Source organism: Anopheles merus, chromosome X, assembly GCF_017562075.2.
Source record: "Anopheles merus strain MAF chromosome X, AmerM5.1, whole genome shotgun sequence".
Lineage (NCBI taxonomy): Eukaryota > Metazoa > Arthropoda > Insecta > Diptera > Culicidae > Anopheles > Anopheles merus.
The window spans coordinates 26,369,313-26,389,442 of NC_054081.1; the positions used below are offsets into that span (position 1 = coordinate 26,369,313).

The window sequence follows — 20,130 nt, forward strand, 5'->3', positions numbered from 1 at the left end:
AAGCCTTCAATTATGGCACAATGAACAAAGAGATGTGTAATAGTTCATCGATGCGTGTGAGAGAGTAGGATTGATGAATAGAAAGAGATGGCATGAGTTTGTGTTCATTATCCCCGAAAAAATTCGCTAGGGCCCCAATTGACCAAAACACGATGAATGGGTAAAACTTTGGACCTGAGATGGAGCCCTATCTCAGAACCCATACTGGTACTCAAAGGCAGACAAATTTGGACGTATTTTTTGAGAGAGAGCAAAAAGCTGATGCTCCTCCTTCTCCTCCCCTTCTCTCTCGAATTTCATTTGTATGAATTCTAGGAGAAGGGAAAAAGGGATGAGATAAAGCAAGTTGGTTGGAAAAAGACAGACGACAGTTGTCAACATCTCAGCTGTCAGCTATTTTATTGGTGTAATCTGGTTTTGCTCTAATCAACACTAGTTTTGTTGTGTCCATAAGTGAAGTCTCGTGACCCTGCCATCGTGTTCCCGACGACAACCACCGTGTTCGCGATATATTTGGCTTCTATTTGTGGCTCCTTCGACGTTCATGTGCAGCGGCATCTGTTGGCACCACTGTCATCGTTCCAAAAATGTTTGACGGGCTCGGGAGTGATGGCACCACTGCTCTCATATAGGATGGCAGGGACTGGGGCATGATGGCATCACTGCCGAGGCATTGAGAAGAAGAAACGTGCGCGGCGGCTGAAAGCGATGATTACCATCAGGTAACCCGAAAGAAGAGGGGAAAGCGCCAAAAAACTAACGCGTCATCGGGGTGTTGAATCAAAAAAGGGGGATAGGAAGCACGCCTTTTTTGAGCGCTTCGTTTTGGTGCGATATACTTGATCTTGGACAATAAAATAAGTGAATTATCAATAAAGCAGCTGCAAAAACGTGCTTGTGTGAAAACCTTTTTTTCCGTGATTCTACTCGAACAATTCTCAAAAAAGGCGTGAAAATTTCGTTTTTCACCAAACAGTGTTGAGTGCGAGAATTTCATTTCTCGATAAAAGCGTGAAAATTTAGTTTCACGAAAGCGGTGCGAACTTCATTTTTCATCGATGGATACTAGTGGAAAAAGCGTTCGTGCTTCGAGCTCGCGTAGTTCCCGGTCGCAGTCATGCGAAATTGCAAGAGTGCAGAATAACCAGGAGCTCGAGCGGCGCCTTCTAGATTTAGAGGAGAGACGGCTGAGGATGAAAATGCGGCATACCGAAGAACTGCTACGCTTGGAGGAATCTCTTGACAGTGATTCATCTTTGTCAGACAATGGAGAACGAACCTCGCAATGGGCGGAACAACAGTTGAACGCAGCACCTGATGAAAGCGAAGAGGAGCGAATGCCGCAGCGAAGCCGGTCGGCCGATATGGTGCAACGAGTGTCTACCAACAACCCGGCCACAGCGTCAGGACAGCAGAGTGAGTATCTAGCTCAGCCACAACGCGATGCGCAGGCCCGCGCCATGGAACAGCAGCAACGCCTCGAGCAGGTTCCCGTCTCGGAGCGGCAGCTGTGCGAGCAGTTCATCGGCATGGATATGCAGCAGCGGGCTGTGTTGCAGCAGCAACGGAGTGGTGTGTACCCCGTCCAGGTGCAAGGCCCCGTGCAGGTTTTCGATACGCAGCAGCAACGGAGTGGTGTGTACCCCGTCCAGGTGCAAGGCCCCGTGCAGGTTCCCGATTACCAGCAGCAGTGGTGTGATGTGTACCCCGTCCAGGTGCCAGGCCCCGTTGTAATATGTTCGAAAGATAGCTGATCGCCATGTAATGTGATGAGCGTACATGCGGTACATACTGTACATCGATCAACGTCGCGGTCGCGTTTTTACTGACATGAGCCGAGGTGAAATAATACTTTGTTCGAAGCGGACTTTTCGGACACTTGATCGTCCAGGCGATCATAAAAACCTTTAGGAGGTTTCCCTTACTGGAAACGTTGGAGTTTAGAAGCCTTCCTTGGGTAGGGGGACATAACTAAACTCTTGAAATAAGTTGGTACACGAAGTTTTTAGGAAGCGTAACGTCCTATCTTGGCAGTCCGAACGAATCTAGCTTGCCACGGTTGGAATTGGTTTTATTTATACTCAAATGAAGTTAAGGGTTTCGCACATTTGGTTCCGGGTTTTATGTTGGGAAGTAATTGTTTTCACTCAGCTAGTTACGTTTGTCTTTTGTTGACAAGAACGATTAAAAATTTATTGTTTTCACTCAGTTAGCTACGTTTGTCTTTTGTTGACAAGAACGATGGTTCTTGTCGCTAAGTTCCTGTTTTGGGTTTAATGCTTATACTGTTCCTGCTTTGGGTTATAATGCATAAACTGTTCCTGCTTATGTTGTACGTTTCGGTTGGTTCTGTTAAGTGTGTCACAATTGTTGTTTTAATATGAACGGTATGGCCTACATTCTTCTGGTTGCGTTGCTATGGTATGATCTGATTTACTAAATGTGTTGTAATGAATGTGTTACAATGGTGTGGTTTGGCTTTCCAAAGTGTGTTACAATGTGTCTATAGCTGATAGTGTGTATTATAATAAGTTGTGTATAGTAGATATGCTACACCGTGCAGGTTCCCGATTTACAACAGCAGCGGTGTGGCGTGTACCCCGTCCAGGTGCAAGGCCCCATGCAGGTTCTCGATTATCAGCAGAAGCGACGTGGTGTGTACCCCACCCAGGTACACACCCAGGAGAATGTTCCTATGTTGGAGGAGCATAAATGTAGCCCGTACCCCGTCCAGATACGATGCAACGCGCAGTCGTGCGACACGTATAGGAAGGAGGCCGGTGCGTACCCCGCCCAGGTACAATTACGTGCACAAGTCCCCGGTCCGGAGCAGCAAATGTATGGTGCCTACTCCAGCCAGGTACAACAGCAACCACATTTTAGAGTTGCGGATCCGGCATACCCCGTCATGAGTCCCGAACAGATGCAACCGTCTTACTTGGAAGGTATTGCCCCGCAACAGGTGAGTACCGTTTGTTCTATTGTCCCTAACGCTGCACAACATGCAGCAAGGCATGTTTGGCCGAAGAAGCTACCAACATTTTCAGGCGATCCAGAAGAATGGCCCGTATTTATAAGAGCATACGAAGATTCCACTATAGCCTGTGGATTTACGGCAGTTAAGAATGCTATAAGACTAGAGGAATGTTTAAGAGGTCCAGCGCGTGAGTTAATTCGCCCGAAGCTACGATTTCCTAACGCAACGACAGCGGCAATTGAAACAATGCGCGAATTGTACGGCAAACCGCAACTGTTATTGAAGAGCCTTTTGACTAAGGTGCGTAGAGCAAAAGTACCAAGAGTAGATCGTCTTGATTCGTTGATACGATTTGGCTTAGTTGTGCAGGAACTATGTGACCATATCGTAGCCGCTAATATGATATCGCACTTAAACAATCCGACATTGCTTGATGAACTCGTTGAAAAGTTGCCAGCTGCTTACAAAATGGAGTGGTCAGATTTTAGTGAAAAATATGAGGAGCCAACTTTAAAGGAGTTTGGAATGTATATGAAAAAAGTAGTAGCAAAAGCGAGCAGAGTAGCTACTTTATCGACCTCAAAAGAGCATGGTCAAGTCGAAGCAAAAGTTGGTCGATATGTGAAGGAACATGTAAACGTTCATGATTCGTCGCAAGGTTTTACCACTACTAAACTGGCACCTAGAAAATGTTTTGTTTGTTCTAGTACCGAACACGTCGTGCGCGGATGCCACGAATTCACTGAATCGTCACCAATACAACGCCTTCAAACCATCGAACGTTTGAAACTTTGTCGTAAATGTTTAAGCAATCACTCGATAGAGCAATGCAAGTCGCGGTACCGATGTTATGTTAATGGTTGCAACAAAGATGATCACCACACTTTACTTCATCAGGTTGATGTGCCACAAGCCGTGATACAGTTTCACGAAAAGAACAAACCCGCCAAGTCGACACTGTTCAAAGTTGTACCCGTAACCTTGTACAACGGCGATAAGCAACTAGAAACACTGGCATTCATTGATGAAGGTTCGTCACTGACGTTAGTCGAGTCCTCTGTAGCACAAAAACTTGGAGCTGAAGGAATTACAGAACCGCTTCAATTAGCATGGACTTCAGATGTAACTCGAACCGAACCGATATCTCAGCGCATAAATCTGAAGATATCTGCACAAGGCGTTGACACCAAATTTCAGCTTGTAGGAGCGCGAACAGTACAAAGCTTAAAGCTGCCCGTGCAGGGTCTAGATCCTTGCTCGATAAGCAAGTATAAGCATCTCCGAGATATTCCGATACTGAATTATGGCCCTGCTGAACCTAAGGTGCTCATTGGTATACAGAACATCAACCTAATAGCCCCTATCGAGAGTCGAATAGGTGAGCCTGGAGAACCCATAGCGGTGCGAAGCGTGTTAGGATGGTCGGTGTATGGTCCTTGTGACAACCAGCTTGAATTGAAACGAAAACGGATCATTCTTGAAGAGACAGCAGCTCAAACCGATTTCATACCCGACCCAACGGATCAGGCCAGAACTAAAGAAATATTGAAACAAACCACTGATCGCGAAGGAAAGAGATTTGATACCGGCATGAAGTGGAAGTTTGAAATCATGTTTGAAGATGACATTTTGTATTTCATTGAATTGTATAAAAATGCGGAACCCAATAGCGATAGAAAGTGGTTCAACGACGGTCTAGAAGAACTATGTAAAATTGCTCAAACACTAACAGCCAAAACCTACTTGGTTGGTGTATGTGAGAGATAAGTTAGAAATGTCCTAGAAGCTATAACTAACCTTCATTAAGAACGTAAACTGAGAGGTGGAACTTGCATTACTGAACTAGCAGAAGCAGAGTATTTGATCAACAGACGATCGCTAACGTATCTACCTCAAAGTACTTTTACCAGTCGAGCTCTCATGCCGAATATTTTCCTAGTAGGAAGCTCTTCTGGAAGCCAAGATATGGCAATGATGCCCATGGAATTAGGTAACGCCTTGCGAAACAGACATCACCCAGGACAGCTTCAGGCGAATGAATTATGGAAGCTGTGGCAACAGGAATATTTTCCTACCCTGACTAGAAGAACAAAATGGTTCAACGCAAGTAAACCTGTGGCCGAGGGAGACTTGGTGTATGTTGCTGATGGGGAGCGCAGAACTTGGATAAGAGGACGAATCCAGGAGGTCTTCAAAGGAAAAAAACGGGAGGATTCGTAGTGCTACTGTGCAGACAGCAAAGGGCAGCACACTCAAAAGACCAGTGCATAAGTTGGCAGTGATGGAGGAGTAGTGGAGCCTGCTGACCGCATATGATTGGAACAGCAGGTTGCACGGGCTGGGGTATGTTGGCACCACTGCCATCGTTCCAAAAATGTTTGACGGGCTCGGGAGTGATGGCACCACTGCTCTCATATAGGGTGGCAGGGACTGGGGCATGCTGGCATCACTGCCGAGGCATTGAGAAGAAGAAACGTGCGCGGCGGCTGAAAGCGATGATTACCATCAGGTAACCCGAAAGAAGAGGGGAAAGCGCCAAAAAACTAACGCGTCATCGGGGAGTTGAATCAAAAAAGGGGGATAGGAAGCACGCCTTTTTTGAGCGCTTCGTTTTGGTGCGATATACTTGATCTTGGACAATAAAATAAGTGAATTACCAATAAAGCAGCTGCAAAAACGTGCTTGTGTGAAAACCTTTTTTTTCCGTGATTCTACTCGAACAGCATCTAAAATGGAGGATGTGTGTTATGCATGTTCTGAAGCACTGGGCCCGGTTGAAGGGTCAATTACGTGCCTATATTGTGAGGGTACATACCATCTGGCGTGCACCAAGGTGCCTATATCGGTCATCGACGAAGTGAAACGGATGGCTTCCCTGCACTGGAGTTGCATTGGGTGTACTAACGCCATCGGGAATCCGCGTAGCAAGGCGATCAAGGGCATGGGTATGCAGGTTGGGTTTCAGGCAGCCCTCACAGCTGCTGTTGATGCCATGAAGGCTAGCTTTACCGGAATCGCCACGGCCCATTCGGCATCCTTGCAACATAGCAATCCATTGCTCCCAGATGCACTACCAAACGGAAAAAGACGAAGATTATTTCGTGATGCAGTTGCATCCTCAGATGCCGTGTTTGTTGACAGTGCAGCAATCTCAAACGCCACAATAATAACAGGTACTAACACAACCTTCGCTTCAATACCAACTGTTTCACAGACACCAAGAACCGATTATTTATGGCTGCATCTTTCAAGGTTGGCTGCGTCCGTAACCATAGAGCAAGTTGTCTCGTTGGTGTGTTTGCAGTTGGACACTGCAGACGTAACTGCTTTTAGTCTGCTAAAAGCAGGAACGGTTCCTAGCCCATTGAGTGCTGTATCGTTCAAGGTCAGAATCCCTGCTGCCTTTCGTAGTAAGGCACTTAACGCAGCCTCCGCCGCGATCTCTATATTCACGCACACAACACACGAACACTTACACACCGGTACCACGACAACCCCGTACTCAGCAGACACCGGCACCACTACAGCTTCGCACTCAACACTCACCGACACCACAGCAGCCTTGTACCCAACACAATAATCCCCACAATAATCCATACTCACATGTACATATCCATGAACCCGCACCATCACAAACCGAACATCACCAACCGATATGAACTGCACTCTCCCTTCACCCACTCTTCCGTCTACGTCACGTTCAAAAACACTTCAAACTAAACTGGTTCAATTTTTTCCGAAGTAAACGCACTACAGCAGCGCAGCCATATATTGCGCATACGGCTCGAGCAAATCCTTCGGCGACAAACACAATACACTCACCTTCTACGATCCACGCAAACAATGTGACCCCAAATTTTGAGTGATTCAGGCCGAGGGGTATGAGGATGCTTGAGGAAGCAAGGAGAAACGCGCTGCGATGAGGGTTCGCATTCTGTTTTACACGCGCGCTTCACTAACACCAATACAAATACCGTGCTTTGACGAGCCGTCTGTGAATGTGTGTGTCTTCTTTCAGCGAGCTCAACAACTTGGAGCTGCTCGTCACATCGTGTTGTCTCGCTTACACTACAGCATCGAACCATCGCTCCGTATGTCGCCCCTCCTACGCGTACAAAACCACCAGTACAGCGCGACGCTTTGCCGGAGATGGCTGTGCGCGTTTTGTGCTAAGTCCCGCGCGCATTGTTTGTGCGCTGATGCGCATTTCGTTCAAAGTCTCGTGCGCTGGTGTGTTATGGTGAAGTGTGAAGTGAACAAACAATGTGCACAGACGCACATGCAGTGCGTGGATCGACAGGTAAGAATTTGCTGAACAGAGGCAACGCAGATTGTCGACAAGTTTCCCGCAGACTGGCTCGACCCGGTACATTACAGTACGACACTATTCGTGAGTATGATGGATTCTAAATGTGTTGTGAAAGTGTAATTTATGTTTCAATAAAGTGTTTAATGAAATAAAAAATGACCGTGTTTGTGTTTGTTGTTAGAATAAGTGCGTATTTGCGATCGTGGCAATGCATGAAAGAAAGCGAAAAATACATAGCAAAAACAAGATTTGCATCGCAATTCACTGCGGCCACGGCAAAAGCCGGAGACGTTCCTTGAAGCACTGAGTTGAGATGTCAATAAAATAAAAAACAATAATAATAATAATAATAATAAGAAGAAAAACTTAGCATAGCAGTCCACACCCGGAGAATAGATTGGCTTGTCTTTGTTGCTGTCGGGCTATCGCTGCGATGCGACAATTGCACGGAATGCACTCGACTAAAGGACATGAACTTATCGAGCCGAACCCATTCCAAGGCAGTTTCGGTCGCTCGGCGTCATGATAACGACTCCATGCCAACAAGCCGCCAGGTTTTGGATAGACAGATAAAGCACCATACGCGCACCGTAATAAACAAAACCAGAATCCTCTTTTGTATGGATTCAGTTCAAAATGTTGTTTCCACTTGCGGCCGCTAGCTTTATTGGAAGGAAATGTGCAGGTAACGGTTATCAAAAATGCATGCAGAATGAAACAGTTTTGGGGTTTCTGCATGCATGCGCGTAGACCAACAGGTACCATCGATTACCGCTACCTGATCGGAAGAATTGCTGGCTTAACTATCTTATAGCGCATCCTCATCCAAAGCCCTGGACGGGGTGGGGGATCGCGGCATCATAGAAGACACATTCCTTACGCTGTGCGCATAAACAGCGGCACGAAATAAAATAAACCATCAACATACCGATCAAACTTCAATTCCAGAAAAAAAAAACACCACAAACACACACACACACACACACACACACACACACACACACACACACACACACACACACACACCACACACACACACACACTTTTGAAATATTTCGTCCGTTTCCCCATCAGAGGGCGCCAAAACTGCTCTGCCCAGCGCAAGGTTTCACTGAAGTCATCCATATAACAATATTCGTTTTCAAGAGACACACTGCTGTCTACCACTGGCTCACACGTCAGGTGGTGTAACCTATTCGTCCAATTTTATAGCACAATTCTCGCCTTCGATTAGCAACTGTCAAAATCGACACGGTTTGTTTTGTTAGGCCAAATCTTGTAAAAACAAAACATGTTCTATCACATATCTTTTATTGAAGCAAAATGCAGTATAATCCATATATTTCAATAAATCAAAACACTACTTTTGTTGATACTGCAACAACCACAAGATACCGTGCCGAATCCGCTCGTTGTGCAATCGAAGGCGAAAATTGTGTTATGAAATTGGACAGAGTAGCTTACACCATCTGACGTGTGAACAAGTGGTACAAGCGGTATCTGTAAAAAACGAGCTATCAAAATGGTTTTTAGGCATGCTGTGTATGAGTACTGTGGACTAGTACTGAGTTAAACGAGTCATTTTACGACGCAACCCGGAGTCGGTTGCGAGCCTATCGGAATCGATTGCAATCCTGGGGTACAGATTGAGCGTAAGGTCGGAATCGAAATCAAGTTTACTCGTGGTACGAGATAGTGCAATGAATCATAAGAGACATCGACCTGCTGGTGCACCTACTTTGGCTCCACCCGACCTCAGAGGTGCTTGTGCTTTATTGTACCTACCTTTTGGGTCGTTCCGAATGACTCCAGGTTGGTAGAAGTTCCCGGAGATGTAAGGCGGTTCAAGACTAAGCGACCGAGCAGGGTCATAGTGTGTAAATTTCATATTTAGCCTTAATTCGCAAGTCACCTACTTCATAAGAAGCTTCTTTCTCCGCCTTAGGCTTAATACGATGGGTCAAAATGGTGTCTGGTGGTGTAGTTTTGGACACTCTTGCAACAGGCCAAGACCGCGCTGTAGTTGTAGCCGGATGAAAAAAGTGGGGAAATAGGCTACAGACAATTAGCTGCGTAACGGTTACAGCTTAGTATAACATTTCATTCAACAATCGTTTTTTTCTTCTCCTTCCTCTTCTTCTTTGGCACAATAACTGTCGCTGGTCAAATCCTGTCTCTACCACCAGTGGGATTGTCTTTCAGCGAAATATTGTTTGACCATTGCAGCATAGTGCGTATGGGGAAAGGACTACATACGGAGGCACGATCCATTCGGGGCTTGAACCCATGACGTGTATGTTGTTCGTTTGGTATATGCTAACCCATGAAAACACATTCATAAATACACAAATGCACACTAGACACACCTCAATGTAACTGGAAAACAAACTACTCTTAGCCTACTACGATTGTTAATTTGACGATGAAACACTGCAATCGAGCAGATGTCGTCTTTTTTAACCGTCGTTTATTTTCACGACTTCCATTGGCGATCCCACCCATTATTTTAATGATTAAATTACTCACCTGTTCTGTTAATAAACCATTGGGACAGTCCTTTAAAAATCCTTTATGCCATTGTCGAATTTCTTTTTCTGTAACTGTATAATTACAAAATGAAAATTAGTACAATGAATCATTAAAAAAATTGAATTTTAGTTATATGCCTAGCGCTCCTTGAAAATTGATCAGTATGCAAGAGTTTAATGACTTAGAGCGCTTCTATATGCACTGAAACTGCTGCTGATACACATATATGAGAAAATTGACAATCAATATATCACGCCAGTGCAAAGTAGGAAGTTAAAATATAAGGCTTTCAAGGATTGTATAGACATGTTCAGCGAGTTATGGTTCAAATAGACACAGAGCGACAACGTCGCGCGCGACGAAAAATAGCTAAAATTTCACTCCGGGATCTGCATCTACATCTACAGATCAAAGTAGCTCAGTTGACTCAGTCAACCAACTGTAATGGGTTTGGCGACCGTTACAGTCGCCATGTAATATGTTCGGTTTTAGATACGGTCGCCAAGTATTCTGATGAGTGTACATACGGTACAACTGATCAACGCGTACCATCGCGGTAGGTCAGTGTTTCGCTGACATGTATCGAGGTGGAATAAAACTTCGATCGTAGCGGACTTTTTGGACACTTGATCGTCCAGGCGATCATAGAAACCTTTAGGAGGTTTCCCATACTGGAAACGTTGGAGTTTAGAAGCCTTACCTTGGGTAGGGGGACATAACTAAACTCTTGAAATAAGTTGGAAGGCGAAGTATTAGGAAGCGTAACGTCGTATCTTGGCAGTCCGAACGAATCTGGCTTGGCATGGTCGGAATTGGTTTTATTTATACTCATGACATGTTATGGGTTTCGTACATTTGGTTTTGGAATATGTTTTTGTCCTAATTAAATGTTATTGTTATTGGTAACAATTTATAAATTGGAATGGTGTGGGGTGTTTGTCAATTTGCAGCTATGCTGCGCTTTTAGTGTTTTTACAAAGGTTCAACTTAAAATGGAAAGTTTCAACTGTTCTAGCCAAAGAACGAGTGCGTTCGTCGATCATTGCCTACACTGCTTTTAGCAATAAGTTGCTATGCGTTCTCGGTTCACCTAGTTTGCCTGCAGTAACGCCTGATTTGCTTATTATGCGTCTTTCTGGTGTTTTCAAGAAGTGTGTCACAATTGTTTTTATATGATCGGTGGGGCCTGAATTCTTCCGGTTACTTTGTTATGGTATGATCTGATTTGCTGAGAGTGTTATAATGAATGTGTTGCAATAGTGTGGTTTGACTTTCCGAAGTGTGTTACAATGAGTCTATAGTTGATATTGTGTTTTATAATAAGTTCCATATAGCAGATATGCTACACCTAGTTAAATGAATCGACTCCATCCAACATGGTCCTGGATAGTGATTCATACAACATATACCGTTGCGATCGCAGCAGATTAAACACAGAACGATCGCGTGAGGGTAGTGTGTTACTTGCATGTTCCAGTCGATATCCTTCTGTGGCACTTAACATTAACAAACCCACACTTGAAGCTTTATGTATTCGAGTTTCTTTTTGTAAGTTTCGTCTTTATGTGGGGATTGTGTATGTGCCACCGTATTTGAGCGGCGATCGCAACTATTTAGAATCCCTTTCTGCTCTCATCAACGATGCATACATTGAAATGAAACCGAATGGTCATCTTATCCTTCTTGGTGACTTCAATCAACCTGCGTTAGAGTGGTCGCCTGTAGCCGCAGTAAGATCAGATCCGTCTTTACCTATTAGACATTATGTACCACGTATCTCTTTGCATTCATCAAGTTCCTGCTTTTTGCATATGATAAATTTGCATGAACTCTATCAGCTGAATGGGGTGCATAACCATTTAAATCAGCGGTCGGCAAACTTTTGAGGCAAAGGGCCAACTTTAGTAAATGATCGAGTGCCGCGGGCCAGGTGAATGCGGTTTTTATTATTGCGCTTAAATTATTAGATTTTAATCTTTTAGAAACATTTTAGGTTTTTATTGTTGTTTTTCTGTAATTATATCATCCAAGTATGGTTCATCCAAATTAATGGTGGTTACTTTAAAAACTAATTCTAATCTTTAATCATTTGAGAATCGGCAGTAGATGGCCAAAAATGTGATCAGTCAAAAAATAACAAAATGGGATCAATATCGCTTCTTGAAGACCCCATCCTCCCACACCGCAAAATATATTGAATATATTCCGGGGATGATGCCGGTCTCGAGAAGCCGGTCTCGTAGTATAGTCGTCAACTCGTGCGACTTAACAACATGCCCGTCATGGGTTCAATCCCCAAATGGACCGTGCCGCCATACGTAGGACTGACTATCCTGCTATGGGGGAAATCAATTAGTCACTGAAAGCAAAACCCACAAGTGGTGCAGGCAGGCCTTGACCGGCAACGGTTGTTGAGCCAAAAGAAAAAAAAACCGGGGATGATACAAAAGTCAGAAAGGCTGAAAAATTATCTAAACAAACATAGATTCAGTAATTATAAAAATGATTTATGGACAAGTCAGATGTCATGCCATGTCAGATCAATTGATAGGTTTTTTGCCCATGAGACAACAGAAAACTCTAAACATGATGACCACAAAAGTGAACCAACCAACTTATAAGCGTGCGCGATCAACGAATGACACCCCGTAGCGTCTTAAATGGACTGCGTACAGAAGTCTGACGTCGCATAAGAACATTTCTGCGTATTGATCACCAACATCTTGGCACCTTTAGGCAAAAATCAAAGCATCGCAGGAAATTACATTTGAGCCCAGGTTCATTTTTGAAGTTCCAAAAAAGCTAAAAATGAAGACAGAGGCACAAGTGGCTACATTACTGGGTTATCTGGGCCGGGAGATCGATGCTACCCGCCAAACAGTGAAATAGTATGGGAAAATTAACACACATATCAGGAAGCAGAAATCGCGTCCACTGGCTTCGCAATGGCAAACAATGACGCCAAAACTCAATGCGTTCATACTAGGTGAATTTCGGTAGAATTTCGACATGACACCCTAGTCTGCAAACTGATACAACATCCGTCACACGTGTTCCATCGAATTTTTCTGGACCAACATGATGCAAAAGCTCTACTCTAACAATTTGTCGCGAAAACTTATGATGCCTACAGGCATGTCTTCGTCCATAATGGCGAAAATTCCGGATAACTGATAAAAGGCAACTCCCAAAGTCTTATATTTATTTGTTCAAGGAAGCTTATATAATCACCTTTCAAATGATGTACATGTTAAGAAATTATCTCTCCTAGTTTTTTCCACAGCCAGCCGAAAAAAGGCATTTTTTTTTCTTGTAAACGTTACGGGGATATTGATCACAAGTTCGAACATACCGAACGATCCGTCATTGCACAGTACTTTAATTAAACTTGAAAGAGTACGATGGTATAAAATGTTATTTTAAAGATATTCAGTAATTTGTATACGAATAGTTTCTTCACATCTTTCAAAATCAGACAATCAGTTCGCGGGCCGGATTGAATGTTGCGGCGGGCCGCATTTGGCCCGCGGGCCGGACTTTGCCGACCGCTGATTTAAATCATTATCTGGACCTGATGCTCTCCAACTCTGCTGCTGCTGCTGCTTGTTGTTCTGTGTATCCTGCTTTGTCACTGCTCCTGTCCCAGGATGCCCAACATCCTGCTCAAGAAATTGCGTTACCGTCTTCTTTATTCAGGGTTAGTAGGGTTAGGAATGTATTGCCTTCTGCTCCTAATTCATTGAGTGTTCGTTATAATTTTCGTCTCACAGACTATCGTAAACTTAATTCTATTCTATCTCGTTGCGATTGGTCTTTTTTATTAAATTACATCGGTCGACGAGGCTGTCCAATCGTTTAATGGTTTATTAACCTCTGCACTCCTCTTTGGTGCACCTACTTTTCGATCCCCTCTTAAACCTTCCTAATTGTTCGAGACTTCAGCATTACCTCAAAGCTTTTAATCATTGGTGTTCATCCAATTTACTTCGCCTGTGCCCTGAAAAATGTTTTGTTATTTCTTTCTCTCACTCTCTTTCTCCTATTTTATTAAACTATGCTTTCTCTAACTTGTCCCTCTCTCGTGCTATGTCCATCCGTGACCTTGGTGTTATATTTGCCAGTCGTCTTAACTTTAAACTGCAGCTTGATGAGGTTCTACGCAAAACTGATCGAACCCTTGGGTTTATTTTACGTTTTACCTCTATTTTTAGAGATCAAAGCTTCTAAGAAACCTTTTTTGTGCTCCGGTAAAGCCTATTCTTGAAAATGCTATTATCATCTGGAATCCTCCCACTACTGATGGCTGTTCCAGAATTGAAAGTATTCAGCGCCTCTTTACCAGGATTGCTTTTCGTCGTTTGTTCGGTGCTGCCTCACTACCTCCCTATGAAACGCGATTACAGTTATCAATCTTCACTCCGTCGCCAAGTGTTTCAGACATGTTTTATTGGTAGCTTATTACTTTCTGCTACTGATGCTCCTGATTTACTCTTGTTAATCTCGTTATATGTTCCCTCTCGTTCTCTTTGTCCATGTGATTGAAACACGTCATACTCTTTATACTTTTAATTATCCTCTTCTATCCTGTTTCAGGTTGCTCAACCACTTTTACTGTCTGTTTGATTTTGACTCTTCTCTTAACTCTTCCCGTAACCGTATTTTTTCTTCTAATTCTCTTTAATTATTCTTCTTATTTTTCATTAACGCTCATTTTTTCTCTTAGTTCATGATAGCCTCTACTTGTGTTTTTTCTCTTATGATTTGCTTGGTCAAGACTAGTTTAGTAAGGTTTAATTTTTCATGAATGGTTTTGTTTTTTTGTTAGTGTTTAATTAGTTTTGAGTTTGATTTATTGAGCCTTGTTGGCGGATATTGAATTAGATAAATTAAATGAAATGCATCAGCTGATCATGAAAGTCTGGGAGCAGGAGGAACTACTGAAGGAGTGGAAGATGGGTGTTATTCACCCAGTCTACAAAATGGGCGACAGGCTGGATTGATCGAATTTCCGAGCCATCACAGTTCTGAATGCTGTCTACAAGATCCTGTCCCAGATCCTGTTCTGCACACTTGCGCCCCTTGCTATAAATTTTGTCACGCTACCAAGCGTGGTATGTTGGAGGCAAATCCACCACCGATCAAATTTTCACTCTACGGCAGATCCTCCAAAAGTGCCGAGAGCGCCAGACCCCAACGCACCACCTGTTCATCGACTTCAAGGCGGCCTACGACACCATAGACCGGAATGAGCTATGGAGCATCATGCAGCAGTACCACTTCCCTGGGAAGTTGATCCGGCTGTTAGAGGCCACCATCAACGGGGTGCAGTGCATGGTGAGAGTATCGAACTTGACGTCGGAATCGTTCGAATATCACAGGGGTCTGAGGAAAAGTGACGGACTCTCCTGTCTGCTCTTCAACATCGCTCTGGAAGGTGTCATTCGAGGCGCGGGGCTAGACCACGACATACGTGGCACGATCCTCTACCGGTCTTTCCAATTTCTTGGCTTCGCGGATGACATCGACATCATCGGCAGGACAACAGCGAAGGTGTGTGAGGCGTACACCCGACTCAAACGCGAAGCAGCAAGAGCAATGCAATTGAGAATCAATGCGACGAAGACGAAGTATCTGCTTGCCGGTGACTCAGACCACCTGGGAAGCAGTGTATTAGTTGACGGCGACAATCTCGAGGTAGTTTATTTGTTTACTTGTCATTTAGTATCTTACATAGATTTGCTTTCATAGAATTTATCTACAAACATAGCTCTAGCGCTATCAATAAGGAAACGAGAGACAATTAATTTTAAACTGAGCCATACTAATATTGACATTGAAGTCAAAGAATCTTTGGTATTTGTTGAGCCTCACAACTATTCCTGAATAGGTTGAGATTGTTCTGGTGCGCGAAACAATCATTGATAGATCTGATAACTGAAAACAGTTTAATATCATCAGCATAAAGTAGTACAGAATGTTTTGGGAGAATAACAGTCACGTCGTTTATGTAGAATGTAAATAATAGCGGCCCCAAGTTGCTGCCTTGGGGAACTCCCGAAGTATTTGTGAATGGTTGCGAAAAGATGTTATCTATTCTTACAGAATACATTCTGTCCCTCAGATATGATTTTAACCAATCGATAACATAAGGTGAAATACCAAGCTGAGCGAGTTTTGCAAGAAGGATGTTGTGATTGATGCTATCAAACGCAGCTTGGAAATCAGTGTACACTGTATCCATTTGATATTCTGATTCAAACGATGTATGACATTCCGAAACGAACTGAGCTAAGTTGGTGGTTACGGACCGTTTAGGTACGAAACCATGTTGATCAACCGATATGTAATTGATACATGACATAACTAGGACGTCGTAGATCATGATTTCCAAGATTTTTGCAAAAGTGCATAGAGATGTTATTCCACAATAGTTTTTTGTATCATTCTTAGGTTCTTTTTTAAGGATAGGTGTCATCAATGAAAATTTACATGGCTCAGGAAATTCCCATTTTAAGCGATGCTGTAAAAACAGTCTCTAGAGGAGCGCGCAAAGCATCAGCGCACTTTTTCGCTATGATGGTCGGTATCCCATCGGGCCCCGGATTATATGAAGTTTTCAGTCGATTGATGGCATTACAGATGAAATAACCGTTAATCTCGAAATCATTAAGCGAAACACAGAAAGCGTCAGAAGGTGTGTATTCCAATGCAGCCTCAAGCATCGATGAGGTAGTGGTATCAACAGAATAAACGCTTTTGAACTTTTTAGTGAACAGTAAAGGAGTAAAGGAGTTTTGCTATCTCGAGACGGTCGTTACTTCGATGGCTGGGGCATGCAAGGCACAGGGTAGCACAGCGAACTCAATGGCTGGACCAGGTGAACCGGGAGTTGACTGCGATCCATTCTCATGGATTGCGATCCATCCCGCTGCGCAAAGCGACGGAAGAAATCATGCCGTTCGGAGAATTTTATCATGCCATCTCTTTCCCTCCAACGGCAAATTTGTCAAGCAGCTCGTCGAGCTAACCCGTCCCCTGGCTCCGCCTCGTACCCCTCGCCTGAGCGCGCTGTCGAAGGTTTGAATGTGTTGGTGCGTCAGACGGCCAATCGCTGTCAGCCGTCGTCCGTGCTTTTTCCCTCCATAGCGCTATCTTTTTCTCGCGTGTGGACAATTCTCATGAGTTGCTGTGGCGCTTAAAAAACCGTTTACACACATTGCTGCGATGAAGTTGCATGTTTACAAATCAAACCAAAAAAGCGCAATGAGTTTAATCGATGCAATGTAAAAATGACTACGGAATCACTAGCACACAATGGAGGGTTTGCTGTGCAACGCGCAGAACCCTAATTCGCTCTAACACGTTCAGCCCGGCGCTGATTTTCATCAACTTTTCATTCCGCCGATATCTAGAACGCTAGCTGATTGTGAAATCGGCATACTGGAAAGTCCACTGGCAGTCCCTGGGGCCTGCCATCAAACTGAACGTGTTAAGCATTAAGCATAACTTTGTTACACTAAGCTTTTTTGCTTTCGTATGTTGTAGATTACATAGATATGCTGAGCCGTCTGCGCATGGGTGTGAGTGTGAGTGTGTGTGCAAAACTGTCGCCGAATGTATGCTCTTCAGAAATTTTATGATCCATCGGAAAGGAGGAGTTCATGAAAGGCTGAAGACGAGTTGAAGCCCCTGTAAATGGTAACTGATGACCGGGGGAGGGGTACTGACACACAGCTGTTGGGAGATTTAAACAGTATATCTAAATTGCCAGCGGAGGGAGGGAGGAGGGGAGGGGGCTTAGGCCATGGGACCTTTACGATCATCAGTCACAGGCCCTACAATTATTGCCGGCATGAGGGGGGAGGGGAGGGAAGCAAATGGTTCTCCCGCCACGGGGCCCCAACGACCTTTTTTCCGCGAGCCCTTGCCGCTATATTCTGCCCTTGTAAACATACGCCATACTACATACTAGAGATCTTCGGCGACCGCCTAGTCCGTCTACCGTTAGATCCGCCGCTGGTTCATGACGGTGTTTTTTTGTTGAGAAGGTGCATCCTTCCTCTCCTGCCTGCTGCGTATGCAACCGGACAGGAGACAGTGTGGCAGTATGCAAGTTGCACGCTGGATATGAGCGGTCCCGCAGCACCGCCATCATTCCTCACATCTGCATGCTCGTCGTGGGTTCTAACCGCGTATGAACCGTCCGCCGTAGCAAGGGCTACTATTCGGCTACGTGTACGTCAAGTCCGGAAAAGGCCAACATGATCGCGTAGGCCGTAATGACAAGAAACTAATAAAAAAGAACTTTGATATGCCATCCGTACCGGAAAGAGTTTGATATGACTTTGTTGCTGCCGGGTGTACCGCCGTGGCGCGATAAATGCACGGAATACTCTTGAACAAAGGACATGAACCTGCCGATTCAAACCCATTTCATGGCATTGCCGGTCGCACGGCGTCATGATACCGGCTCAAGCAACAAGCCGCCAGATTCTGGACGGACAGGTGCAGCACCATACGCGCACCGTAATAAACAAATCAGAATCCTCTTTTGAATGGATTCAATTCAAATGTTGTTTTCCACTTGCGTCCGCTAGCATAATTGGAAAGAAATGTGCAACATATCACATGCACGTTTGCTTCGACGGTTTGTCTTTTTAATAATACCCCCAACAGCAGAGCTGGTCACAAAGATGGTGCTGCCAATTAAATGGTTGTATTGTCTCGTAGATAGCGGTAGTCGGCGTACTGTGCGTTGTCTGAGAATGCATGGGTGTGTAGACGCAGCCGGTGACAATGCCACGCATCAGAATCAAACAGTTTTGGGGTTCCCGAACACACACACACGCGCGCACGCGAGCACACACCCACAACCCACCCCCTTCCACATGATCGATTACGGCTACCTTATCGGAAGAAAGACTGGTTCAGCTATCTTGTAGCGCATCCTCATTTAAACATCGGGCGGGGTGGGGGATCGCGACATGATAGAGTGACGATCACTTTTCCCCCCGCGCTGTGTATGTGTGTTGTGTGTGTCGTGGCCCGAAAACTCGAGACAGGTTTAGGCATATTTAAAAAAAAATATTTTATTGCCACTATACACTGCGCTACATGATGCATAGAAGGTCGTTGAAGCATCAGCATGTTCAAATTAAAAATATTAGATTAGTATTAGACGTTCTCCTACGCTTGTTTGAAATAGGCTTCTTCACCATCGATTGGCATGGGCATCGATGGTCTCGTCAGCAGCGCACGAAATAAAATAAACCAGCAATACACCGATAACACTTTAAATCCCAAAATGAACCAGCTTCTCCCGCATCGTCAAGTCACACTCAATAAATAAAATGCTAACACTTGCCAATTACAATACAAAACCGCAATGTACATATATACCAACGCATACACACATCAGCTGGCGGCGGAAGGCACGGGCAGAAGCGCAAGTAAGGCTTGGCACGGAGGGGAAAGGAAGCGAGAGGAAGAGGAGGAAGAATGGGCGCCAATTTTTGAATTTTTTACCGTTTTTTTTTTGTCCGCCGTCTGAAATAGTTCATCCTTTCCTCAACAGATGGCGCTCGTTCCGCACCTAAAAACTGCAATAAATACGCTGGCCAGCGTAGTTTCGGCTGAAGTCTAGCGCATTTTTTTGCGTATTTTTTGACACAACGACGCAAAAACTACACAGAAACTGCTCGAATTTTCGCAGCGGGTACGCAGAAAACTGCTCGAATTTGCGCAGCGGGTACGCTGGCCAGCGTATTTATTGCAGTTTTTAGGTGCGGAACGAGCGCCATCTGTTGAGGAAATGGATGAACTATTTCAGACGGCGGAGCAAAAAAACGGTAAAAAAATTAAAAATATTGGCGCCCATTCTTCCTCCTCTTCCTCTCGCTTCCTTTCCCCTCCGTGCCAAGCCTTACTTGCGCTTCTGCCCGTGCCTTCCGCCGCCAGCTGATTGTGGTATGCGTTGGTATATATGTATTTGCGGTTTTGTATTGTATTGGCAAGTGTTAGCATTTATTTATTGAGTGTGACCTTGACGATGCGGGAGAAGCTGGTTCATTTGGGATTTAAAGTGTTATCGGTGTATTGCTGGTTTATTTATTTCGTGCCGCTGCTGACGAGACCATTCGATGCCCATGCCAATCGATGGTGAAGAAGCCTATTTCAAACAAGCGTAGGAGAACGTCTAATACTAATCTAATATTTTTTTAATTTGAACATGCTTGATGCTTCAACGACCTTCTATGCATCATGTAGCGCAGTGTATAGTGGCAATAAAATATTTTTTTTTAAATATGCCTAAACC

The 20,130-nt window shown here is 44.4% G+C and overlaps 1 protein-coding gene across 7 annotated transcripts in view; it reads right to left on the reverse strand.

Moving 5' to 3' along the window:
* Positions 1–20,130, reverse strand: part of LOC121594777 (frequenin-1) — a 105,634-nt gene that overhangs the window by 19,394 nt on the left and 66,110 nt on the right. For all 7 annotated transcript variants that reach the window (XM_041918423.1, XM_041918480.1, XM_041918451.1 and 4 more), the window contains exon 3: positions 9,813–9,886. In XM_041918423.1, the coding sequence (XP_041774357.1) occupies positions 9,813–9,886 (74 nt within the window). The remainder of the gene's footprint in view (positions 1–9,812; positions 9,887–20,130) is intronic.